Below are 24,174 nucleotides of genomic sequence, written 5' to 3' on the forward strand. Positions count from 1 at the left end.
GCGAACCTGGGCAAACGCCCCCCTCGCCACAGCTGAAAGATGGTTTTCTAATGTGAGCTGTGGATCGAGGAGGACGCCCAAGTTGCGGACCCTGTCCGAGGGGGTCAATAATTCCCCCCCAGGGTAATGGATGGACAGATGGAATTGTCCTTGGGAGGCAGAACCCACAGCCACTCCGTCTTATCCGGGTTGAGTTTGAGTCTGTTGACACCCATCCAGGCCCCAACAGCCTCCAGACACCGGCACATCACTTCCACTGCTTCGTTGACTGGACATGGGGTGGAGATGTAAAGCTGGGTATCATCAGCCTACTGATGATACCTCACCCCATGCCCTCGGATGATCTCACCCAGCGGTTTCATGTAGATATTAAATAGCAGGGGGGAGAGGACCGACCCCTGAGGTACCCCACAAGGGAGAGACCTCGGAGTCGACCTCTGACCCCCCACTAACACCGACTGCGACCGGCCGGTGAGGTAGGAGGAGAACCACTGAAGAACAGTGCCCCCCCACTCCCAACCCCTCCAGCCGGTGCAGAAGGATACCATGGTCGATGGTATTGAAAGCCGCTGAGAGGTCAAGGAGCACCAGGACAGAGGATAAACCCCTGTCCCGGGCCCGCCAGAGATCATCAATCAACGCGACCAAAGCAGTTTCCGTGCTGTAACCGGGTCTGAAGCCCGACTACTGGGGACCTAGATAATCAGCTTCTTCCAAGGACCATTGGAGCTGGAGCGCCACTACCTTCTCAACAACCTTCCCCATAAAGGGAAGGTTGGAGACTGGACGATAGTTATTAAGTACGGCTGGGTCCAGGGAGGGCTTCTTGAGAAGGGGGTGCACGAGCGCCTCTTTGTAGAGAGTTGGAAAAACTCCCCTCCCCAAGGAAGCGTTGGTAATCTCCTGGACCCAGCTCCGTGTCACCTCCCTGCTGGCCGAGACCAACCAGGAGGGACACGGATCCAGTAAACAGGTGACGGAACTCACAGATCCAATGGCCTTGTCCACTTCATCAGGTGTCAACAGATCAAACTCTTCCCAGACAGGTGGACAAGTACGTGCCCCAGTCACCTCGACTGACTCGTTGTCAGTCGACTCTGTTTCCCAATTGGAGTCGAAATCGGCCCGGATCTGAGCGATTTTATCAGCGAAAAACGTGTTAAAATCCTCGGCACTGCTCTGCAAGGGCTCCCCAACTCCCCCCTGATTAAGAAGGGAGCGGGTCACCCTAAACAGAGCGGCCAGGCGGAATTCCGCTGATGCAATCAAGGCGGCATGGTACGCGCATCTTGCCGCCTTGAGCGCCACTTTGTAAGTCTTAATAAAAGCTCTTACAAGTGTTCAATCAGATTCAGACCTACTCTTCCTCCATCGCTTCTCTAGACATCTCTTCTGGCGTTTCAACTCCAGGAGCTCCTCGCTGAACCATGGAGCTCTACGGGGTCTAGTGCCACGGAGAGGTCGCAAAGGCGCAATCCGGTCAAGAGCCTCCGCTGCGGCCTTGTTCCAGGCCTCCGCAAGAGACTCCGCCGAACTGTGGACGAGTGCCTCTGGAATAACCCCAAGCGCCGTCTGAAAGCCCTCTGGGTCCATCAGGCGTCTGGGGCGGAACATCTTAATTGGTTCCGCCTCCCTGCGGGGAACGATTGGAGCCAGGAAGTCAAGCCGTAGTAGGAAATGGTCTGACCATGACAAAGGCAAAGCTTCTAAGCCCCTTAGTCTCAGACCATTACTCAATTGCTCGGAAAGGAATACCATGTCAGGTGCGTGCCCTCCCTCGTGAGTCGGACCCTGTACTACTTGAGTCAGGTCCATGGCTGTCATGGTGGCCATGAACTCCTGTGTCAACCCAGAGGTTTCACCGAGTGACGGCAGGTTGAAGTCCCCCAGGACAATGAGTCCGGGGAACTCCACCGCCAACCCGGCTACCTCCTCGAGTAGCATAGGCAGGGCTTGTGCCACGCAGCTGGGAGGCAGGTACGTGAGAAGCAAGCCCACCTGAACCCCTAAGTCCAACTTCACAAGGAGGGACTCGCAACCTGCAATCTCCGGAGCAACGAGCCTACGCAGGCAAAGGCGCTCCCTGGCTATAATAGCCACTCCTCCCCCCCTTCCCTGGGGTCGAGGTTGATGCCATATCTGAAACCCGGCTGGGCAAATTTCCGAGAGAGGAACTCCTCCCTCCGGGCCCAGCCAGGTTTCAGTTACACATGCCTGGTCGGCCTCCTCATCCAGGATTAAATCCCAGATGAGGAGAGCTTTATTTACCACCGACCTGGCATTGAGCAGCAGCAACCTGAGCCCAGGGCCAGAGTTACACTCATCACCAGTACCCTGGGTTGAGCTCACAGAGCCGGAACAAGGAATAGTTATTAGATAGTGATCCCTTGTTCCCCTGGAACAGCTAGCTCCATGGCTCCCGCCATATCTGCCTCTCCCCAGCAACACCGGGATATTCCGACCCTCTGCCACCCCAGAGATCAGTGCCCCTTCCCCTCCCACCTCTCCGGCGTCAGGTGGGCCAAATATCTCATTCATACTATTTCCATTCATCCCGTCCCTGGCATAACCCCACCCACTCCAACCATCGCACTCATACCAATCATTCATCCCATACACGTCATTGCACCCACTCCAATTATGCATCGGTTAAACCCCCCCAATTGATTAAAAATAGATTAAATTATGATGGTTATAAAGCGGGCCATCAACCTGAGTATAGTCGGTTTTGACTTTCAAAATTTTTGAACACAATTAGTATAAATGTAATTGTTAAGCGAATACCACAGTTGTTAAGCAAAACCATTGTTTGTTATAGAGCTTTTCTTCCAAAATATGTAAGTAAAACATTGGTTTCAGGAAAAAATTACAATCGTTCAAACTGTTGTGGTCACATGACCATGGACATTGCAAACTGCTATAAATGCAGGCTGGTTGCAGTGTACATTTGCTTTAGTTGTCCAAGTTCCCTCCCACAATTCCTTCCAGACTTCAACAATATATACATACCACCCCCAACATGTGGGAGATGTATTGCATGCCGAACTGTTTGCTGTCAGCTGGCCAGAACTCCAGGAAACTCTCCAGATCCATCCGTAGCTCCTTCTTTTCCTCTTCCCCAAAATGTTCTACATGGTTTTGCAGGCTGTCGATGGAAACCAGGCACCCCTCGGTAAGGCTCCCTCCTTCTCTTTCAATTCTCCACAGGATTCGGGCAGCCAATCTAGTAGGAGAAGAGTATATAACAATGTGTAAATACATGATATCTTTAGTTTTTCCCCTTTTTGTTCAAGATTCTGAGAGTCTGCCTTCAGTTTTAATCCCTACTCGGTTAAAGACCTTGGTATACCAAAACCCACTGCAACAATATAGCCAAGAAGGCTTCAAGAGTTGTAAACCTAATCCTACGTAGCTTCTGCTCTGGCAATCTCACACTACTTACCAGAGCTTAAAAAACTTTTGCCAGACCCATCCTCGAATACAGCTCATCTGTTTGGAACCCATATCACATCTCAGACATTAACACCCTTGAAAATGTCCAAAGATACTTCACCAAAAGAGCCCTTCACTCCTCCACTCGAAGCAGAATACCCTACGAGACTAGACTTTCAATCCTGGGCCTAGAAAGTTTAGAACTAAGGCACCTTAAACAAGATCTAAGTATTGCCCACAAGATCATATGCTGCAACGTCCTGCCTGTCGGCGACTACTTCAGCTTCAACCACAACAACACAAGAGCACACAAAAGATTTAAACTTAATATTAACCGCTCCAAACTTGACTGTAAAAAATATGACTTCAGTAACCGAGTTGTCGAAGTGTGGAACTCATTACCGGACTCCATAGTGTAATTCCCAAACCCCCAACACTTTACCCTTAGATTATCTACCATTGACCTATCCAGATTCCTAAGAGGTCAGTAAGGGGCGAGTACAAGTGCACTAGAGTGCCTTCCGTCCCCTGTCCTATTGCTCTCCTATATCTCCTATACCTTTCTTCTATTCCTATATCTCTTCTTCTATTCTTTCATTGATATGTTCTTTTACTATATCTTCTTTTCTATTATTTCTTAGATATATTTTACTATGAGTATCTCCTCTATAACCTTCATCATGTATTTTACTATGTGTATATAGATATATACCCACTAAAACCCTCATTGTGTATTGGACAAAATAAATAAATAAATAAAATAAGATTTTTCAGAATTGGTTTGCTATTGGTTCCTTTCTATGACTGAGAAAAAGTGATCAGTCTAAGGTCTAAGCTGGCTTTTTGCCTAAGGCAGAATTAAAATTCATGGACTTCTGGTTTCTAGCCTAATGCCTTCATCTATGTACCACGCTGTCGGTCAGAAACTATACAATAAATTGCAAAACGTGATTATTTTTCTTAATATTTTGTTAAATAGAATTGAGATACCCTCCGCATAGGTAGACTGTAATCAAAATTAAACAGGTCATTCCTGCATACACAAAGACTCTTAGAGCAGCTAATAATCAAGCAAACACTTCTTTCTAAGATGAGATTCATGCTTAGCTACCCCAAATTAATCTGCAACATCTTTTTTCTGTTGGTCAGATAAATGTATAGGTTATTGGCTCTTTTAAGAAGCAGCATCCATTTGAGTTATGTACAGATTATTTATTTATTTATTTACTTATTTACTTACTTACTTACTCAACTTTCTTATTTATTTATTTATTTATTTATTTACTTACTTACTTACTTACTTACTTACTTACTTACTTACTTACTTACTTACTTACTTACTTACTTATTTGATTTTTTTAATATACCACCCTTCTCCTTAGACTCAGAGCGGCTTACAAAATGTTAGCAATAGCACTTTTTAAACAGAGCCAGCATATTGCCCCCATAATCTGGGTCCTCATTTTACCCACCTTGGAAGGATGAAAGGCTGAGTCAACCTTGAACTGGTGATGAGATTTGAACTGCTGACCTGCAGACCTAGCAGTCAGCTTTAGTGGCTGTACTGCACCCTACGCACTGTGCCATCTCGGCTCATATATGTAAACCCTTCTCCTTTAAAGAGACATGTAAAAGAATTCAAATATTGGGAATTGCATAAGAATTTTGAACATTGTTTAGCATCATTTAGTTCTCTTGCACATATCTGACTTCAGAAGTGGCATTTAGCCGGTTTGCACCGCTTCGGGCAAACTCTTAGTGAAAATTTTGAGCAGTTTGGAGAACTGGAAATTCTGAAAACTGGTTCCCTCTGCTCCCTGACTTCCCACCCTGCCCAACCACTCACCTCCCACCTATCCACCCCACACTGCCCAGTCACCTCTCATCTTGCCTCCCCAGCATAAACCTTTTCAACTCCTACCCTCAAAATGTCGCTACATTTTATTCTAGAATATTTAAGTAGATGCTCCTTGAGTATTTTTAATTATACTAGTCTCTGTAATAAACATTTGAATTGAGATATGAGCTGTAAAAAAATCTGGATGACCATCAAAGAACAAGAAATAAATTGAAATAAATTAAAATTGAATAAATTGATTTAAATTCAACTATATTAAAATGGTCAAATTTGCAGAAAAAATATGAAGGGACAACACCAATATTGTGCAGCAGCTGAGGTTGTTGAGGGTTGTGTAGCAAAGCTACATCCCATGCCAGGTAAGTAAACCTTATAGATGACAAAAGTTCTGTGCCATGCCCACAGACAATAGTTGTACAAGAATGGAAAAATCAATCTTACTTTTTCTACAAATATGCTCACAGTTGGAAGCCTTTCAGGAGAACTAACTCTCTAGCTAGAAGCATAGTTTCCATTGAAGTTCACAGTGCCTTCCTGTCTCATATATCACAATGGTGTATTTTTATCCAGCTCCTATAAATAGGATGCCTGATAATATGGAGTTCCATACCGGTAGTAGTTAAAATTGAGAGACTGCACAAACCGCCATTTCAAACATTCCCTCAAGCTGTCTTCATTTATTAAAATATTAACAGGCTCGTATAATATTTGGATTGCCTACCAGCCTTTGTTAAAAATAACTTTCTCAGTTTTTGTGATAAGCAATGTAAAGGTCAGAGGTATCCTCTAAATAATTTGCCTTCAATACTGACTAACCAACCACCTAGAAATCAGCTGCCACAGAATTGAGGATCAAATCCAACAAGCATTATACAGGTGGTCTTTGTTATTTGCAGTGATTCTGTTATAGCGTGAAATCGTGGAAATAAAAAGGCCAAATCAATGGAAACTGGAGATTAAATTCTGGAGTCTATGGTTGCACTTTTTTTCAACACCCCCCCCTTCTCCTATTGTAGTCATAAATGCAGTGATGGGCTACCAAAAGTTTTACTACCACACTGTGGGTGTGGCTTATGCATTTTGTTTCAACATCTTTCAGTGCAAATTGGGTGCTCTGGGGTGGAGCTCCAAATTTGGCTACCGGAACTGCATTCCTGACCGTTCCTGTAGGAGCCCATCACTCTATAAATATCATATGTTTGCTCTTCCTTCTCCTTACTTAATACCAACAGATCCTACTGAATCGGTTCAGCTGTGTAGTGTGAGGGGGTTCCGGCTTGGTTATTTTCTTGCAAACATTCCATTATCCAAACTAGATAAAACAATCAGTACTAGTGCTGATGAAGTTACCTAATTTGGGTAATTCCTTTGGTTTGATATGAGTGGTCAATTGGCTGCAAAAACTGGTCAATTTATTGGTAATGCAAGAAGTTACCTTGCTCATACCATTTGGTTCATAATGACCTCTCTGCTCTGCATGGTTTTTCCAAATCTCAACAGAGAGGCCTTTTGAACATGCTGTAGATATCAGTGACATTCCTATCCCCTAGATCCACATAGTAACAATTATGAAGTGGTTGGGATAGTCCCTCTAAACCTTGCAGCCACAATACTGATATTTCCTACCATTCTCCCAAAGCAGTGCTAGCTGCAATCACCAGCATTCTGAGGACAACTTCAGAAGACAAAGAAATACAGTCATTGAGCCATAAGCATTCTGTGGATAGAAGTAACATCCAAACAATCTCATATAAATCTCTATCAATTTCATCTTCCAGAAGATCTTTTCCTGATCCTTCCATCTTTTTAATGTTGCTGGTCTGGTCTAGAAAAAAAACCCCTTTGGAATATTTTTGTCCAGTTCCTATGAAAATCCCACCCATCAATCACTGAAATTATCTCTATTTTTGCAGATATTTATGGTTTCAGAAGAAAAGATACATATACAAGTGAACCTATGTTGGCTTCCATGTGAGCCAAGAGTTTTTTTAACAGAAGAAAAACACTAATTGTATATTATTGTGAGGATTCAGCATTGAACTCGGTATTGGGACCTCATTTTTAATGTCAAAATGGGAGTAATGATGAGATTATTGTATATGTGTGACATTTTCATTAAACTCCCTGGGGAGGTGATTTTTTAAAATCTGCTTTATAATTTACCTTCTAAATGTGTTTTTCTCAGTTTTAACTCAATTTATTTATCCTTGTTATTATAAATGAATCATTCAATCTTAAAACAACTTTAAAAATTGAAGCGGTAAACTGAATTGGGACTAAGAAATATTTTAGAAAAAATAAGTTAAACAAATAAAACTGTGACAGCAATAAAAGCATTCATTAGTATCAGCAGGGGAGTAAATTACAGCATAATTTTGATGTTTTATCTCAAAATGCCGAGTCTTGTTTGTGATGGACTGTAAATATGTAGTTGTAATGTTTCTATGATAATTTCATTGGAAATATTCATTCATTCATTCATTCATTCATTCATTCATTCATTCATTTGATTTCCTTGCCACCCTTCGCTTCAGACTCAGGGCGGCTTACCACAAGGTAATATAAACATGTTAGAAATCTAAATAAAATACAATCTAAAAATCCCCATAATTAAAAAGTAAATCTAAGTAAATCCGATTCATCCATCATATATCACACACATAGACAGAAAAATTCATTCATTGGGCGGGGCAAGATATTAAAATATCTATGGCCCCAAGCCTCCCAGCAGAGATGGGTCCTTAAAACTTTACATTTATATGGTCAGTTTCATATCAGGATACTTTGACTTGATAAAAGCATAGGTTTCATCATTTCATCACCACCATTTGGACCATAATATTCTAGAGAAATGTGTCTTCTCCATGAGCTCTACCCTTTTCTCCATTCTATTTATTGCTGAACAAAAAAAATGAACTATTATATACTGTACAGTAGTTGTCATCACAAACCAGCATAACCAGACAAACTGAATCCTATCAAGAATTTCTTACTACTACTGTACCATTATTTCCATGTACAACAATTATACTTTCTTCAAATATGTGTTATATAGCTTCTGTTCGGGAATGCTGCAAAACAAAATATCTCCTACGTCTTACTTTCGGGAGATGCCTTATATTAGGCAATTCTACGAAACCTCTCCTATGTCTTACTTTTGGGGGTGACTTATTTTCGGGAAAACAGGGTATAATGAATGAAAATGTGAGGGGAAATTGCAGATAAACAATCACTGTAACTAGAAAAATATTGAAAAATTAATAGGCAAATCTCATTCAATGCTTCCTTCAATATTGAAACATTGTCTTCCATTTTAATAGGCAAATCTCATTCAATGCCTCCTTTCAGTGACCAATTTCATGTATACAGGAAAAAAATAAGAATTTAGTTTAAAACATTCAAGAGAATAAGTAGTAATTTTGGCCTTATAGATTTTTCTTCCAAGGGAAAGGGACTAAAAATTGTCCTGCAATTTTCAACTTGTCTGAACCTTTAACAAAGCTGTTTTTAAAATCACAGAGTATTTCATTATAAACTCATTAGCTCTATCTCTCAGTACTGATCCTTTCACCTGATGTTTTCATTTGGGGCTGCCCCACGCTTTTTGATTGCAGAACATTCACTCTTGTGATTCAGCCAGGCATCCTTCTGGCAGGTGCGATCACAGTAATGGGCAAATTTGCACTGGCCACAACGATGGAGTTTCTCATGCCTCTTGAAGCAAGTGTGGCAGACAAGGTGAGTGAGGCTGAAAGGAAGAAAACAGTGCCTTAATCATCACTTAGAAATTGCAGTTCAGTTCTTAGTAAGATATGCTCCCAGATTTTCTAATGCCCTTTTTAAAAGACTATATATAGTCCACACGCACATACAAAGAATTTATTTTCAAATTTATTTATCAAATTTATTTATCAAATTTATTTATCAAATTTATTTATCAAATTTATTTATCAAATTTATAGGCCGCCCTATGCTGATGATATTCAACTGTATATCACAGCCCGTGGTGAATTAAGCAATGCCATGACCTCAGTCTTGCAATGCCTAGAGGTTGTTAGAGGCAGGATGAGGAGCAATAGGTTGAAACTAAAGCCTGGCAAAACCAAGTGTCTCTGGGTTTGGGATTCTTTGGCCCATGAAGAATTGCCACCTTTGGTCTTGGATTGGGTGACAGACAGATCCTCTCTGAATAATCTCGGGGGTTCTCCTATACTCATAACTCCTGCTCAATTCCTTTGTGCAAGTGCAGCTAGTGCCCTTTCATGGACCAACAATTCCTTCTCAAGGTCACTCATGCCTAGTCTCCTCCTGTCTTGACTACTCCAATGCACTCTACATGGGGCTGCCCCTGAAAAGCATCTGGAAGCCTCAATTGATGCAAAATGCAGGGACTCACACACTTTTGTTTAGACCTCACTGTGCATATGCTGATTGTCACCTTTAAAGCCCTTTATGGCTTGGGACCAGGTTATTTGAGGGATCATCTCTTGTCAGTCACATCTACCCAACCCACTGGAGTGGGAAGGCAAGGAATGATGTGGGTGTCATCTCCTAAGGAGATACATCTGGCGGAACCCAAAAGAAGGGCCTTCTCCATGGTGGCCTCCTCCCTTTGGAACAGCATCCCTCCGAAAATTAGACTGGCCCCAACTAACACTTTTTGAAGGACCCTGAAGACATGGTAGGAAACCCAGACTGGGATGGAGCTAATGAAATGGCTGGTATGAATATGTGTTGACACTGGTGAGGAGTTGGGAGGGGGTATTTTATTATTTTTATTTTTTATTAATTTGATTTCTTTTATATTATGCTTTTATGTAGTGTGTTTTTATATTGCACCTTTGGGTTACCATGTGCGAGTACGTAATAATATAAATTTCCTAAACAAACAAACAAATAAATAGATTGTGCTTTTCCCCTGCTGTCTATCACTTTCTTCCATTTGTTCCCATTAGTGGACATTATTTCCTTGACTTTCTTCTTATTTCTTATATATGGAAAGAAACATTGTTTTTAACTTTTCTTTTTTGCATTAGTTGGTAGTTGTAGTTCATTCCAGACCTAAGCTTTTCTGATTCCCTGCTTGCTGATTTGGGCTGTTCGTTGGTACTGCGGAGGTGGTTAATATATTGAAAGAAGACTCTACCTCTACTTGTATCTCCAAGCACAGAAGCATAATTCCGCTTGAACTCACAGAGCCGTGGAGGTGAGCCCCATTAGGCATTCTGGCTAGCAGCCCACCACTGCCTCTACCCCATGTGTCCCTTTCTTGCATTCTTTGTTAATTTTAGGTAAATATATAATATTTATTATTTTAATATTTAATATTTTATCTTGTTTTATTTAGTTGTAAGCCACCTGGAGTTGCCTCTTGATGAGATGGGCAGTATATAAACGTAATAAATCAATAAATCAAGCATCTTTCCTTTCAGAATAGATATAGATAGATGATACACGGTTTATTAGTTTCATCCAAATTATCTTTACGCTTGTATCTTTTGCTGTGATGAGAAAGTTGAGACACCACTGTCATGATCTTATTTTGTGGTGAACTTCCAGCCCACTTTCTGAAAGTCTGTCGTGGCAGCTCAAATAAAAACAACCTCACAGCACAACACAGGATTGTTAATCGTGGGATTCCCACAGCATTCCTAGAGCTGATATAGTGGTCCCACTATCTCTCTTAACAGCTCTCTGTGGGAATCCAGCACATTTAATGAAAGGAAGAACATATTCAGAAGAATAAAAAACACTTTTTCCATGCTTTTCTTCCTACGGTTAAAATATGATAAGGCCATTGAGTTAAAACAAGGCCTAATCTGATGAAGTGTAAGCCAGAGTGTCAGTTTTAAAGTGGTTTTTCCAATTGCTCTGGAGGAACCACGCAAACCAGGCAGAATCCTTATGGCATGCAAGGCTGACATCAGCCTGAAGTACCTGACTGCTTTCTATCAACTGTCAAGTTAGTGCACTGAAAGGATGCTGCCGACTTTGTTCTCCTTATTAGGAAACAAAGAAACAGAAGTCTGGCTAAAAACAATTATAGCTCCTTTGTGTTCAAAATAGAAAGAAAAATGAAATTTTAATTTTAATTTTTTAATGGTTAAACTAGATTAGGTCATGTTGTTATTGAAATGGCTTGTATATACAAAATATACAAAATGGCTTGTATATACAAAATGGCTTGTATATAGCAAAAAATTGAGGCTGTGTTCACACTCTGTAGTGAAAAGAGTCAAAAGTCATTACTTTTCTTCTTCTCTTTTTTACGATGTACTCTTTCCCCCTTTCCCTTCTGATTTCTATTTCCACTTATTTATTTTATTTATTTATTTTGTCCAATACACAATGCATATTGAAGAGAATAGACATGTAGTAATATATATAAAGAAAAGGATAGAAGAAAAGATATAAAAATAGAGGAGAAGATATATGAAAGGAAGAAAAGATATATGATATATGAGATAAGGAGAGACAATTGGACAGGGGACGAAAGGCACACTAGTGCACTTATGTATGCCCCTTACTGACCTCTTAGGAACCTGGAGAGGTCAATCGTGGATAGTCTAAGGGAGAAATGTTGGGGGTTAGGGGCTAACACTACTGAGTCCGGTAATGAGATCCATTTGTATTTTATAGTGAGATAAACTCTAATAAAAACACTTATAGCTCAAGCCATCTGTTCATAAGAATGGGAGGAAGCTATGAAGGATGGCAAGTAGCAACATTTCCCAGGAAATAAATCCCATTGGGCTTACAGAAACTGCAAATCTATCTACCTGAGGATAAATCCCGTTGAAATCACTGGGTGGCTATGGTTTTACAGTACATATCAGGACATAATAAAAATCATCTGGCCTTTAGTAGTTTCTAAAAGTAGGTAAATTTAACCTCAGGTGAAAAACGCATATTTTAGCATGCCATCATTTATTTTACAAAAAGAAAACCAAGTTGCATTTACCTACTTTTAAGAACTGCTAAGGACTAGATGATTTTTAATATGTCCTAATATATAAAATCAAAGAACTCAAAGAAGTTTTTTACATGAATGTATATGAGGATCATGTGATCACCATTTCGGATGATTTTCAGCTGGCTTCTGACAAGCAAAGTCTATGGGGAAAGCCAGATGTGCTTAATGACTATGTGATCCATTTAACAATTTCAATCATTCCCTTAACAACCATGGCAAAAATTTGAGTGAGACTTATTTAACAACCACCTTGCTTAACAATAGAAATTTTTGTCTCAGTGAGAGTAAGTTGAAGACTATCTGTGTAAAAATGTGCTTCTTTTTTTATAGCTTTTTTTAATAACTTATCTTACCATATCCTCTAACATTTTATAACAGGAATAAAACCTTTTTACCCACATTTTCCGCCCATGATAGTATTTTATACACTGCAAAACAAATACTGTAAAGTTTTTCAGTATACCGTAGGTTCTTTTTTCTATTCCCTTTCCCCCCAACTCCTTGCAAAAACTGTTCCTAATAATTTATATTTTCCAATAATTTATATTTTCACTCCACCAGCTTGGAAAGGGTTTTGATAAAAGCCACAGTAGACCCTCTGAGAAAAAAAGAGGAATTTTCTTTTTCTCTTCACTGTCCTGGGAAAAAGAGAGCTCAGATATGCTGTGATTGTTTTCCAGGTTCTTCCAGGCTTGCTAGAATATCATTGCTGCAGAGCGGGGGTGGGTCCTAACTTACCTTGCTGTCCATTTGCTTCCTCACACACGCGAGGTTGTGCCTCATGGGCTTTTCATGCACATGCATGCACTGTGCCAAAAATTCTAAAAATCCCCCCCAAAGCCAAAAACAAGATAGTGGCACAAGCGCAGTGCCAGAAATCTGGCTTCTGTGCATGTGCAGAATTTTTGTTTAAAAAAGTCAATTTTTTTTAAATAAAAAAAAATCCCCCCCCAAAAAAAGATGGCGGCATCCACAGACCCGTGGCTCTGTGACATCATCAGCCGTTTCTACTAGTTCTATAGAAGCGGTGTGAAGCAGGAGGAACCCATCTCTGCTGCAGAGCAATGACAAGGTAGTAGGGAAGCAAAGGCCTCTTTTTCTTCTCACCATTCATTGCTGGGCCAAATAACACTAATGAGGACTGTCTTTATAGCATTTCAGTGATGGCTAGGTAACACTAAGCAGATGCTGTAATATAAAAGGTCCTAGCACTTTAAATGACAGAGGGAATTGGGTGGGTAACTTCACTTTTCCTTCTACTTGTTAAATGCATAGAAATTGATTAGATGGACACTTTTCTATCATATACATACATATGACTATACTGTGGTTCTTGCACAGGAGCATTGTTAATTTTCATTATATTATTTCAATGTTCATAGATGCATTGCCAAAAGGATCACAATTACGCACAAACAGTTCCCAATACAACTAGTAATCTGTGATGGAATTTGATTTTGAGAATTGAAGTATAGTACGGGGAGGAGGGGCAAATGTTGAATTCCATCAATCATCAAAGTGTAGTGGGCAAATTTCCCCAATTTACTGTTCTCCAGCTGTGTTGGCATGAAAGAATCAGTGTTCTCACAATGCTATAATTTTTTTATTGGAACCTTTGGGACTAGATCACTAACATACCTGAAAATATACAATTTATAACATTTGCCTTCTGGAAACTGGAAAAAGCTGCTATGACTGTGCGTATTTTTCTCAGTGAGAAAGTGCAGATCTGTCTTCTAGCTCAATTGTTTAAAGATTTCTTAAATGTCTGAAATGAAATCCACCATAATTATGCATGCCCCTTTTCAAGATTTAATTGCAAAGACTTAGGAGGAATAAAAATAATAAATTGCAAAATTGCATCAATTGTACTGGCCAGCCTGGAAGTAAAATATGGTTACCTTATCAAAATATTTTTAAATAAAGCTTATGATTATTGTTTTTTGACAAGTGAATAGCTACCAGAAAATTGATGTTATACAACAGTAATGACTTTCACTCAACAACAATATCCTAGCAGCTGCAGTTTCAAAGTTATTTATAAAGGTATGCATTGTCATGTGTAGTGTATTAGAATGGTCTAGATGTGTGATAATGAAAACCTGAGACACTGTGATCAGGGCTTCAAGGTTTAGGGTCCAGGTATGTCTGCAACTGATGCAGCAGCCTAGCTGGACGAAGGGCCCCTGGTTTCCACTTACTCTTCAAGTAATTGCCTTGAAGTCCTGGAGAACTTCCAAGCTGTGGACATTTCTTTCAGATGGGAGATGTCCTCATTCAGAATAATTATTTAACAAGCCAAGATATTTCTTGATAAACACAAATCCCTTCCTGCTGGTTTTCAAATATAGCTTATTTTTTTCCTAACCTGAAGACACTAGATTTCTACATACTATTTTGCAAGACTTAAGATATCCATTTTGTCAATTAAACTGTTCTATTTTGCCCTCCTCAAAACAGTAATACTAGAATTCTGGCCCTCTCCACTTAAGCAATTGGATGGCATGTCTTCTGCAGTTCCTCTGAAATCTGTAGACTAAGTAATTATTGGTATCTCACAACAAAAGATGAGTTTAACTTATGATCAATTAAAACCATAGATTCATAGGGCTGGAAGGGAGATCAAGGGTCTTCTAATCCAACTCCTTGTAGGAGCCGTATACCATCCCAGCCAAATGGTTATCCAGTCTATTTCTGAAAATTTCCAGAGATGGAGCACCTACAACTCTAGGAGGCAAGCAATTCCATTGATTAATTGCTCTCACTGTCAGAAAATTTATCCTTATAGATCTTTCTTTGACAAGGTTCCACCCATTACTTCTTGTCCTGCCTTTAGTGCTCCATAGAATAAATCAAATCCCTCTTCTGTGTGATAGCCCCTCAAGTACTGGAAGACACCTACCATGCCCCACCACCACCAACCCTTTTCTCCAATAGGCTAGCCATGCTTAGCAACCTCAATTGTTCATTGTACGATTTAGTCTTCAGACCATCTGTCATTTTTATTGTTCCTTTCTGCACCCTTTTGAGGTCTCAACAACTTTTTTTCCTATTGTGATGACCAGAGCTGGATGTAGTATTTCAGGTGTGGTCTCACCAGTATGGTGTAAAGCAATACTATAACTTCTCATTGTCCTGTCTCTATCCCTCAATGCATTTCTTCACTAGGCTATATGTTTGAAGAAAATGGTTCCAATGAACACCCAAACATTTGGGGAAAATCACAACAATGGATAGTGATGATGGTGGGTGAAGCTAGCTTACCTACAAGCAGTGATTCCAAAGCTGGGGGCTTCATGTACCCTGCTCCCTTCCCTCCCAGCCAAACAGGAAAGGCTCAAAGAGATTTGGGAGGCTAAACTAAAGAGCAAAATAGCATGCCTAAATATAGCACCAGGGCTCAAGGAGAGCCCTGATAAAGCCTCTATTACCATTCACACTTGGAGAAAGGGGGTTAAGTAAAAACTTACTACTTTACTATATAGTGTGCTGAGTTGATGGCAAAGCCAGTGCTATTGGTTCTACAACTTTTTTTTCCAGTTCAGGATATATTCCTTATGAAAAATCAATCACCTCTTTTAAATATTGTTAGTAAGAAGATGCAATATGGATAAAAACGGAGTGGCATCCCTACTCCTGCTTCAAGAAGACATGGCTTGTCCAACACTGGCCACATCCAAAAGCAGGTAAGGCAAGGGTCAGGCTAACATATTCCTCCAGAGTGTGGTTATGCAGGGCTCCAGGACCGACAGAAATCTGTAATCTATTCTTCGGTGAATATGGATCTATGAAATAGGCTTCCCTATTTCATAGATCCATATTCACTTGTGGATTATAAAATAGGTGAACCAAAAGAGGTACAGTCCTACAACTAAGGCATTTTCCATCTACATTGCCTCTCAGCGGCTGATTAGGTCCCAGAGAGTTGGCCTTCTCCGGGTCCCGTTGACTAAACAATGTTGTCTGGTGGGACCCAGGGGAAGAGCCTTCTCTGTGTCGGCCCCGGACCTCTGGAACCAACTCCCCCCAGAGATTAGGACTGCCCCCACCCTCCTTGCCTTTCATAAGTCATTAAAATCTCATCTCTGCTGCCAGGCATGGGGAAATTAACACACACCCCAATTGTCAAGGTTGGTGTATGGTTTGATTGGATTGTGTGATTATTTTAATGTAAGGGTTTTAAATTGTATTTTTAAAAATTGGTTTTGTGCACTGTTTATGTTGTTGTGAGCCACGCCGAGTCTTCAGAGAGGGGCGACATACAAATCTAATAAATTATTATTATTATTATTAATTATTATTATTTGAATTCATGATAATCCAGTAATTCTGGGAAATTCTACCTGAAATCTTCTGCAAATTTAAATTTATGTTCTGATTTTTAAAAAAGACCAGGAATTTAAACCATCCTTTTAGTTATAAAGAAGAAGGGATCTGGAGGAAAGTCAATAGAGAAAATATTTTATGATATCTTATTTTCATCATTTTGTATTAATACCATCAGAATAATAGATATTATCAATGAAACTGCCAGTATGAGCTTCTGGATTATACCAGACTGCATAATCATGGTTGATAATATCTAATACATGTACTCATTTAGCACCAATTTACCGGATTGTGGGGGCAATATGCTGGCTCTGTTAAAACATGCTATTGTTAACATGTAGTAAGCTGCCCTGAATCTAAGGAGAAGGTCGGCATAAAAATGGAATAAATAAAAATAAATAAATAAATAAAGTTGTTAAATGTTCTTCTAGCATGTAAGGCTGAGATTGCATAGTTGTGGGGAGGGGATATTTGAGCTCAAAAGGCAGTGAATTTTTTAAAGATACACTGCAGCTTCAAGGTAGAGATGGAAAGAAGAATCTTCTATCTCATCACTGTAACGGAAAACAAACTCTGTCTGAGAAGTCTCTTAACCCCTATTTTCTCATCTGTCAGTTGGACAAGTTTCTTAACTGTCAGTCTTAACTTTCTACCTGATTAGGAGATAATAAATAATATCTCTCTTGTACCATTTCCCTTTTGCATTCTCCATTTGCTTCCTAATAATGCACACATTAATTTTTCCTGCTTACCTGTCAAATACCACTGCGGCATAGGCTCGCTCTGCAAAAATTACATCTCCAGCCCAAAATTCTTTTGTTGCTTTCAGCCCCCTGCCTTTGCCTTCTGGATTGAACACTTCAACTGTTTCCATACCTCTATCAGGACATCTAAGCTTTTCACACAGGAAGATTCCAAATGACTAGATATTGTATCACTCCTGCTCTTTAAAGACTTCCCAACTTTCAGAGAACCAATCCTACAAATGGGCAGTCTTAGGACCTCCCAAATAGTGCCCTTCCTCCTAAAGAACAGGAAAGCCTTTTTTAAGTTCATCAAATGCCTTTCCAGCGAGAAAAGAAAGGTTGGTAACACATTATCAGGGCTGTCTTCATGAAACCATGAGTAAAATGCTATTACCGGTACTCTTTGAAAAAAATGTCATTCAATACAAGAATACTGTCTCCTACTGGGAAATTAATGCATGTTCTGGAAAGTATTTTTAGAAACCAGATGCTTCTGCCTGTCAGAGATCAACAGCTGAGAATCTGTTAAGTGGAATGACTGGTATGCAGTGTCTATTAACATTTAATACCATCTGCTCTCCTGTTTAAAAAATTAAACAATGATGCATTTGTTTCATATGCATTCAGAGCTATGCTAGACTGAAATTGAAGACTAGAGACTCAAAATATTCTGTGGTAGAAAATATAGTTCATGATAGATCCCTATCTAAGAAATGTGTAAAAGTGCAACATATAGAAGCCAGAAAACCTTGCAGGAATCACTGTCCAAAAAGGTAGGTAACAGTTAGGAGTAACATTTTTAAAATGTTACTTATGTTGCATTAAATAGTACACTATGCTAAATATAATACTATTCTCTATTAAATATAAGTAACAATGTGTGCTAAACTTCTGTACTAAATGAAGTCAAATTTAATCACACTACAATATGAATTCCATTGCCTGGAAATATAAACTAAAGTGACTGTTGATACATGTGTTGTAAATATATTTTACATCAAATAATAAAGAGAGGATGTGAATAATAAATGTTTTAATCATGTCTTAATAAAATTATTATTCTTGTAATTCCTGTTATTTTGATTATTTCACTGAGCATTTTTGCAATTGTAAGAACTGGAATGTTTCATTAATTTATACAATGGTTATTTCTTGCAAAGCAAGCTTCTTGAGACATATACCATACGTAAGTAATCTCTAAATTAATTTTATCTCTGGTATGAAAGAATCAGTTAGGTCTGCGGAGAGGGGCGGCATACAAATCTAAATAATAAAAAAACAAAAAAATAAATTTCCCTCTCCCTAAAAAAAATTACCATCCAAGAGAGGACTGGAGATATTTATTCTTTGAATTTTCAGGTGGTTGAAGAAAAGAAAATAATTTAGATATTCCCCAGTATCAGGTGTGTGTAGCCAAAACAAACAGTGTGGAGGCTGAACACCCAGGTTGTAAAGTGATTTTTTAAGGGCTCGTGAATGAATCCAGGGTATCCAGATTTCTAAATGCAGTAAGTAAATATGGTAAATACAATTTTAATATAATTAATATCAGCACAATAGAGAGTAAACAGCTTCTTAAAAAATAACCCCATAAATGAACAAAAAGGAGAAAACTGATACACCCAGACTGAGCACAATTGGGAACAAACAGCTTCTGAAAAATGGTTCCTATATGAGCCTAAGGAGGAAGACCAATGGAAACATGTTACTTTTAGAAAAAAAAATAGTAACCAAGAGCCAAGCCCCTACAATTTACCATAGCCCCTTCTGGAACTGAACAATTACTTTCATAGCCTCCCTTGGAAGAAAATGTAGACACTTATAAAAGAGCAGTCATCAATAGTTTCTAAAAAGGAGAAACAACCCAACATTCCTGTGACAGAAAGTATATAAATTAATTTATATAATCTTTTTCTATTTTCTATTTTCTATTATATATTGTGATACATTTTATTAGTGTTTTTAATTGCTATTAATTTAATCTATTTTTTAATTATTGGGGGGTTTCTTAATTAATGGATGATTGGGATGGATGTAATATTGTGCATGAGACGAATGATTGGTATGATTGGGATGGTTGGGGTGGGTGGGGTTACGGGATGGATGAGATGAATGGTAACAGTATGAATGATAGATTTGGCCCACCTGACGCTCGAGAGGTGGGAGGGGAAGGGGCACCAATCTCTGGGGTGGCAGAGGGTCGGAATATCCTGGTATTGCTGGGGAGAAGCAGATATGGCGGGGGCCATGGAGTTAGCCGTTCCAGGGGAACGAGGGACCGTTACTTAATAACGATCCCTTGTTCTGGCTCCGTGAGCCCAACCTTGGGCACTGGTGATGAGTGTAACTCTGGCCCTGGGCTCAGGTTGCTGCTGCTCAATGCCAGGTCGGTGGTAAATAAAGCTCTCCTCATCCGGGATCTGATCCTGAATGAGGAGGCCAACCAGGCATGGATTACTGAAACCTGGCTGGGCCCAGAGGGAGGAGCTCCTCTCTCTGAAATTTGCCCAGCCGGGTTTCAGATATGGCATCAACCTCGACCCCAAGGAAGGGGGGGAGGAGTGGCTATTATAGCCAGGGAGAGCCTTTGCCTACGTGGACTCATTGCTCCGGAAATTGTGGGTTGCGAGTCTCTCTTGGTGAAGTTGGACTTAGGGGTTCAGGTGGGCTTATTTCTCACATACCTGCCTCCCAGCTGCGTGTCAAAAGCCCTGCCTGTGCTACTCGAGGAGGTAGCCAGGTTGGCGGTGGAGTTCCCCGGACTTATTGTCTTGGGGGACTTCAACCTGCCGTCACTCGGCGAAACCTCTGGATTGGAACAAGAGTTCATGGACACCATGACAGCCATGGACCTGACTCAAGTAGTACAGGGTCCGACTCACGAGGGAGGACACGCACCTGACATGGTATTCCTCTCCGAGCAATTGAGTAATGGTCTGAGACTAAGGGGCTTAGAAGCACTGCCTTTGTCATGGTCAGACCATTTTCTACTACGGCTTGACTTCCTGGCTCCAATCCTTCCCCGCAGGGAGGCGGAACCAATTAAGATGTTCCGCCCCAGACGCCTGATGGACCCAGAGGGCTTTCAGACGGTGCTTGGGGTTATTCCAGAGGCACTCGTCCACAGTTCGGCGGAGTCTCTTGCGGAGGCCTGGAACAAGGCTGCAGCGGAGGCGCTTGACCAGATTGTGCCTTTGCGACCTGTCCGTGGCGCTAGACCCCGTAGAGCTCCATGGTTCAACGAGGAGCTCCAGGAGTTGAAACGCCAGAAGAGACGTCTAGACAAGCAATGGAGGAAGAGTAGGTCTGAATCTGATCAAACACTTGTAAGAGCTTTTATTAAGACTTACAAAGTGGCGCTCAAGGCGGCAAGATGCGCGTACCATGCCGCCTTGATTGCATCAGCGGAATCCCGCCCAGCCGCTCTGTTTAGGGTGACCCGCTCCCTTCTTAATCAGGGGGGAGTTGGGGAGCCCTTGCAGAGCAGTGCCGAGGATTTTAACACGTTTTTCGCTGATAAAATAGCTCAGATCCAGGCCGACCTCGACTCCAATTGGAAAACAGAGTCGACTGACAACGAGTCAGTCAAGGTGACTGGGGCCCGTACTTGTCCCCCTGTCTGGGAAGAGTTTGATCTGGTGACACCTGATGAAGTGGACAAGGCCATTGGAGCTGTGAGTTCCGCCACCTGTTTACTGGATCCGTGTCCCTCCTGGCTGGTCTCGGCCAGCAGGGAGGTGACACAGAGCTGGGCCCAGCCGTACTTAATAACTATCGTCCAGTCTCCAACCTTCCCTTTATGGGGAAGGTTGTTGAGAAGGTGGTGGCACTCCAGCTCCAACGGTCCATGGAAGAAGCCGATTATCTAGGTCCCCAGCAGTCGGGTTTCAGGCCCAGTTACAGCACGGAAATTGCTTTGGTCGCATTGATGGATGATCTCTGGCGGGCCCGGGACAGGGGTTTATCCTCTGTCCTGGTGCTTCTTGACCTTTCAGCGGCTTTTGATACCATCGACCATGGTATCCTTCTGCACCGGTTGGAGGGGTTGGGGGTGGGAGGCACTGTTCTCCAGTGGTTCTACTCCTACCTCTCCGGTCGGTCGCAGTCGGTGTTAGTAGGGGGTCAGAGGTCGACTCCTAGGTCTCTCCCTTGTGGGGTGCCTCAGGGGTCGGTCCTCTCCCCCCTGCTATTTAATATCTACATGAAACCGCTGGGTGAGATCATCCAAGGGCATGGGGTGAGGTATCATCAGTACGCTGATGATACCCAGCTTTACATCTCCACCCCATGTCCACTCAATGAAGCAGTGGAAGTGATGTGCCAGTGTCTGGAGGCTGTTGGGGCCTGGATGGGTGTCAACAGACTCAAACTCAACCCGGATAAGACGGAGTGGCTGTGGGTTTTGCCTCCCAAGGACAATCCCATCTGTCCGTCCATTACCCTGGGGGGGGATTTTTGACCCCCTCAGAGAGGGTCCGCAACTTGGGCGTCCTCCTCGATCCACAGCTCACATTAGAGAACCATCTTTCAGCTGTGGCGAGGGGGGCGTTTGCCCAGGTTCGCCTGGTGCACCAGTTGCGGCCCTATCTGGACCGGGACTCATTGCTCACAGTCACTCATGCCCTCATCACCTCGAGATTCGACTACTGTAATGCTCTCTACATGGGGCTACCTTTGAAAAGTGTTTGGAAACTTCAGATCGTGCAGAATGCAGCTGCAAGAAAAGTCATGGGCTTACCTAGGTGTGCCCATGTTTCACCAACACTCCGCAGTCTGCATTGGCTGCCAATCAATTTCCAGTCACAATTCAAAGTGTTGGTTATGACCTTTAAAGCCCTTCATGGCACTGGACCAGAATATCTCCGAGACCGCCTTCTGCCGCATGAATCCCAGTGACCGATTAGGTCCTACAGAGTGGGCCTTTTCCGGGTCCCGTCAACTAAACAATGTCAGTTGGCGGGCCCCAGGGGAAGAGCCTTCTGTGTGGCGGCCCTGACTCTCTGGAACCAACTGCCCCCAGAGATTAGAACTGCCCCTACTCTCCCTGCCTTTCGTAAACTCCTTAAAACCCACCTTTGTCATCAGGCATAGGGGAACTGAATCACCTCCCCCGGGCTTGTACAATTGTTGTATCCTGCTGTGAACCGCCCCGAGTCTGCGGAGAGGGGCGGCATACAAATCTAAATAATAAATAAATAAATCTTTCCTGTGTGTGTGTGAATATTGGTGATAGGAGATTTGATTCTTTGGGGAATAGAAACAGTAATCTGCAGGTTAAACAGTCAATCTAAAGAGGTATGTTGTTTCCATGAAGCAAACGTCAAATATGTAGAGTGGTTGTGGGTTTTGCCTCCCCATGCAATTCCATCTGTCCGTCCATCACCCTGGGGGGGGGAATTTTTGACCCCCTCAGAGAGGGTCCGCAACTTGGGCGTCCTCCTCAATCCACAGCTTGCATTAGAGAAACGTCTTTCAGCTGAAGCGAGGGGGATGTTTGCCCAGGTCCGCCTGGTGCACCAGTTGCGGCCCAATCTGGACCGGGAGTCACTGCTCACTGTCACATATGCCCTCATTGTCGCGCTGGAAATTGCCAGCCCCCAACGACATTGAGAAACATCCAGTAGTTAGAGAGTTAACTCTGTCTAGTAAGATAGCTCCTCCTGTGTGATGTAACCTGTTTGCTCACATCCCCTCTTTCTGATGAAGAAGGGCGGTCTCTATCCAGAGTCCATTGTTCTTTCAAACTCTCCGGTTCATCTTTCTTAGCTAGAAGATGTGCCATCTTATGTCTCCTAAGACAATTATTATTTTTATGCTTTCTTAATAAAAGAAACTTGTTCATTCGAACATGCTTTGTCTGTACTTCAATATCCATCTCCTCTGGAAGGTCCTGGCTCACTCCTCACGGGCTGAGCGCCTTGTTTAAGGTAAGGGGTCTCTCCATCCCGACACTCATCACCTCGAGATTTAACTACTGTAACGCTTTCTACATGGGGCTACCTTTGAAAAGTGTTCGGAAACTTCAGATCGTGTAGAATGCAGCTGCAAGAGCAATCATAGGCTTCCCTAGGTATGCCCAAGTTACACCAACACTCTGCAGTCTGCATTGGTTGCCGATCAGTTTCCGGTCACAATTCAAAGTGTTGGTTATGACCTATAAAGCCCTCATGGCATCGGACCAGAATATCTCCGGGACCGCCTTCTGCTGCACGAATCCCAGCGACCAGTTTGGTCCCACAGAATTGGCCTTCTCGACTAAACAATGTCATCTGGCAGGACCCAGGGAAGAGCCTTCTCTGTGGTGGCCCCGACCCTCTGGAACCAGCTCCCCCCAGAGATTAGGATTGCCCCCACCCTCCTTGCCTTTTGCAAACTTCTTAAAGCCCACCTCTGCCGTCAGGCATGGGGGAACTGAGACATCTCTCCCTGGCCTATATAATTTATGAATGGTATGTTTGTGTGTGTGTCTTGTTTTTTTTAATAAGGGGTTTTTAGAGACTTTTTAACATTAGATTTGTGATACATTGTTTTTTGTTATTGTTGTGAGCTACCCCAAGTCTGCGGAGATGGGCGGCATACAAATCAAATCAAATCAAATCATAAATTAATTAATTAAATAAATAAATGTAACTGAGAACCTTATCAACCCCATGAATTACTATGCCTTTTTCTTCTACACGTGGGGACCAATGACACAACAATGAATTTAAAAACAATAACAAGAGACAGCTAGGAAAGAAAGTTAAACAATGAACAGTTCAATTGGTATTTCATCTATACTTCCAACATTCAATGAGGGAGCAGAGGATTTTAGAAATGAATCATTGGCTTAAAAA

General features: G+C 41.8%; 1 protein-coding gene across 2 annotated transcripts in view; it reads right to left on the bottom strand.

Moving 5' to 3' along the window:
- Positions 1–17,481, bottom strand: part of LOC139154999 (histone-lysine N-methyltransferase SMYD1-like) — a 38,866-nt gene extending 21,385 nt beyond the window's left edge. The window contains exons 1-3 of one of the 2 annotated variants that reach the window (XM_070730173.1): positions 17,345–17,481; positions 8,862–9,038; positions 3,010–3,223 (exon numbers count right to left, since the gene is read on the bottom strand). In XM_070730173.1, coding sequence (XP_070586274.1) covers positions 3,010–3,223; positions 8,862–9,038; positions 17,345–17,466 — 513 coding nt within the window. In that variant the 5' untranslated portion in view covers positions 17,467–17,481. The remainder of the gene's footprint in view (positions 1–3,009; positions 3,224–8,861; positions 9,039–17,344) is intronic. The other variant, XM_070730172.1, reaches the window with a different exon arrangement.
- Between the last annotated feature and the right edge of the window lie 6,693 nt (positions 17,482–24,174).

This window comes from Erythrolamprus reginae, chromosome Z (genome assembly GCF_031021105.1).
Source record: "Erythrolamprus reginae isolate rEryReg1 chromosome Z, rEryReg1.hap1, whole genome shotgun sequence".
Taxonomy (NCBI): Eukaryota; Metazoa; Chordata; class Lepidosauria; order Squamata; family Dipsadidae; genus Erythrolamprus; species Erythrolamprus reginae.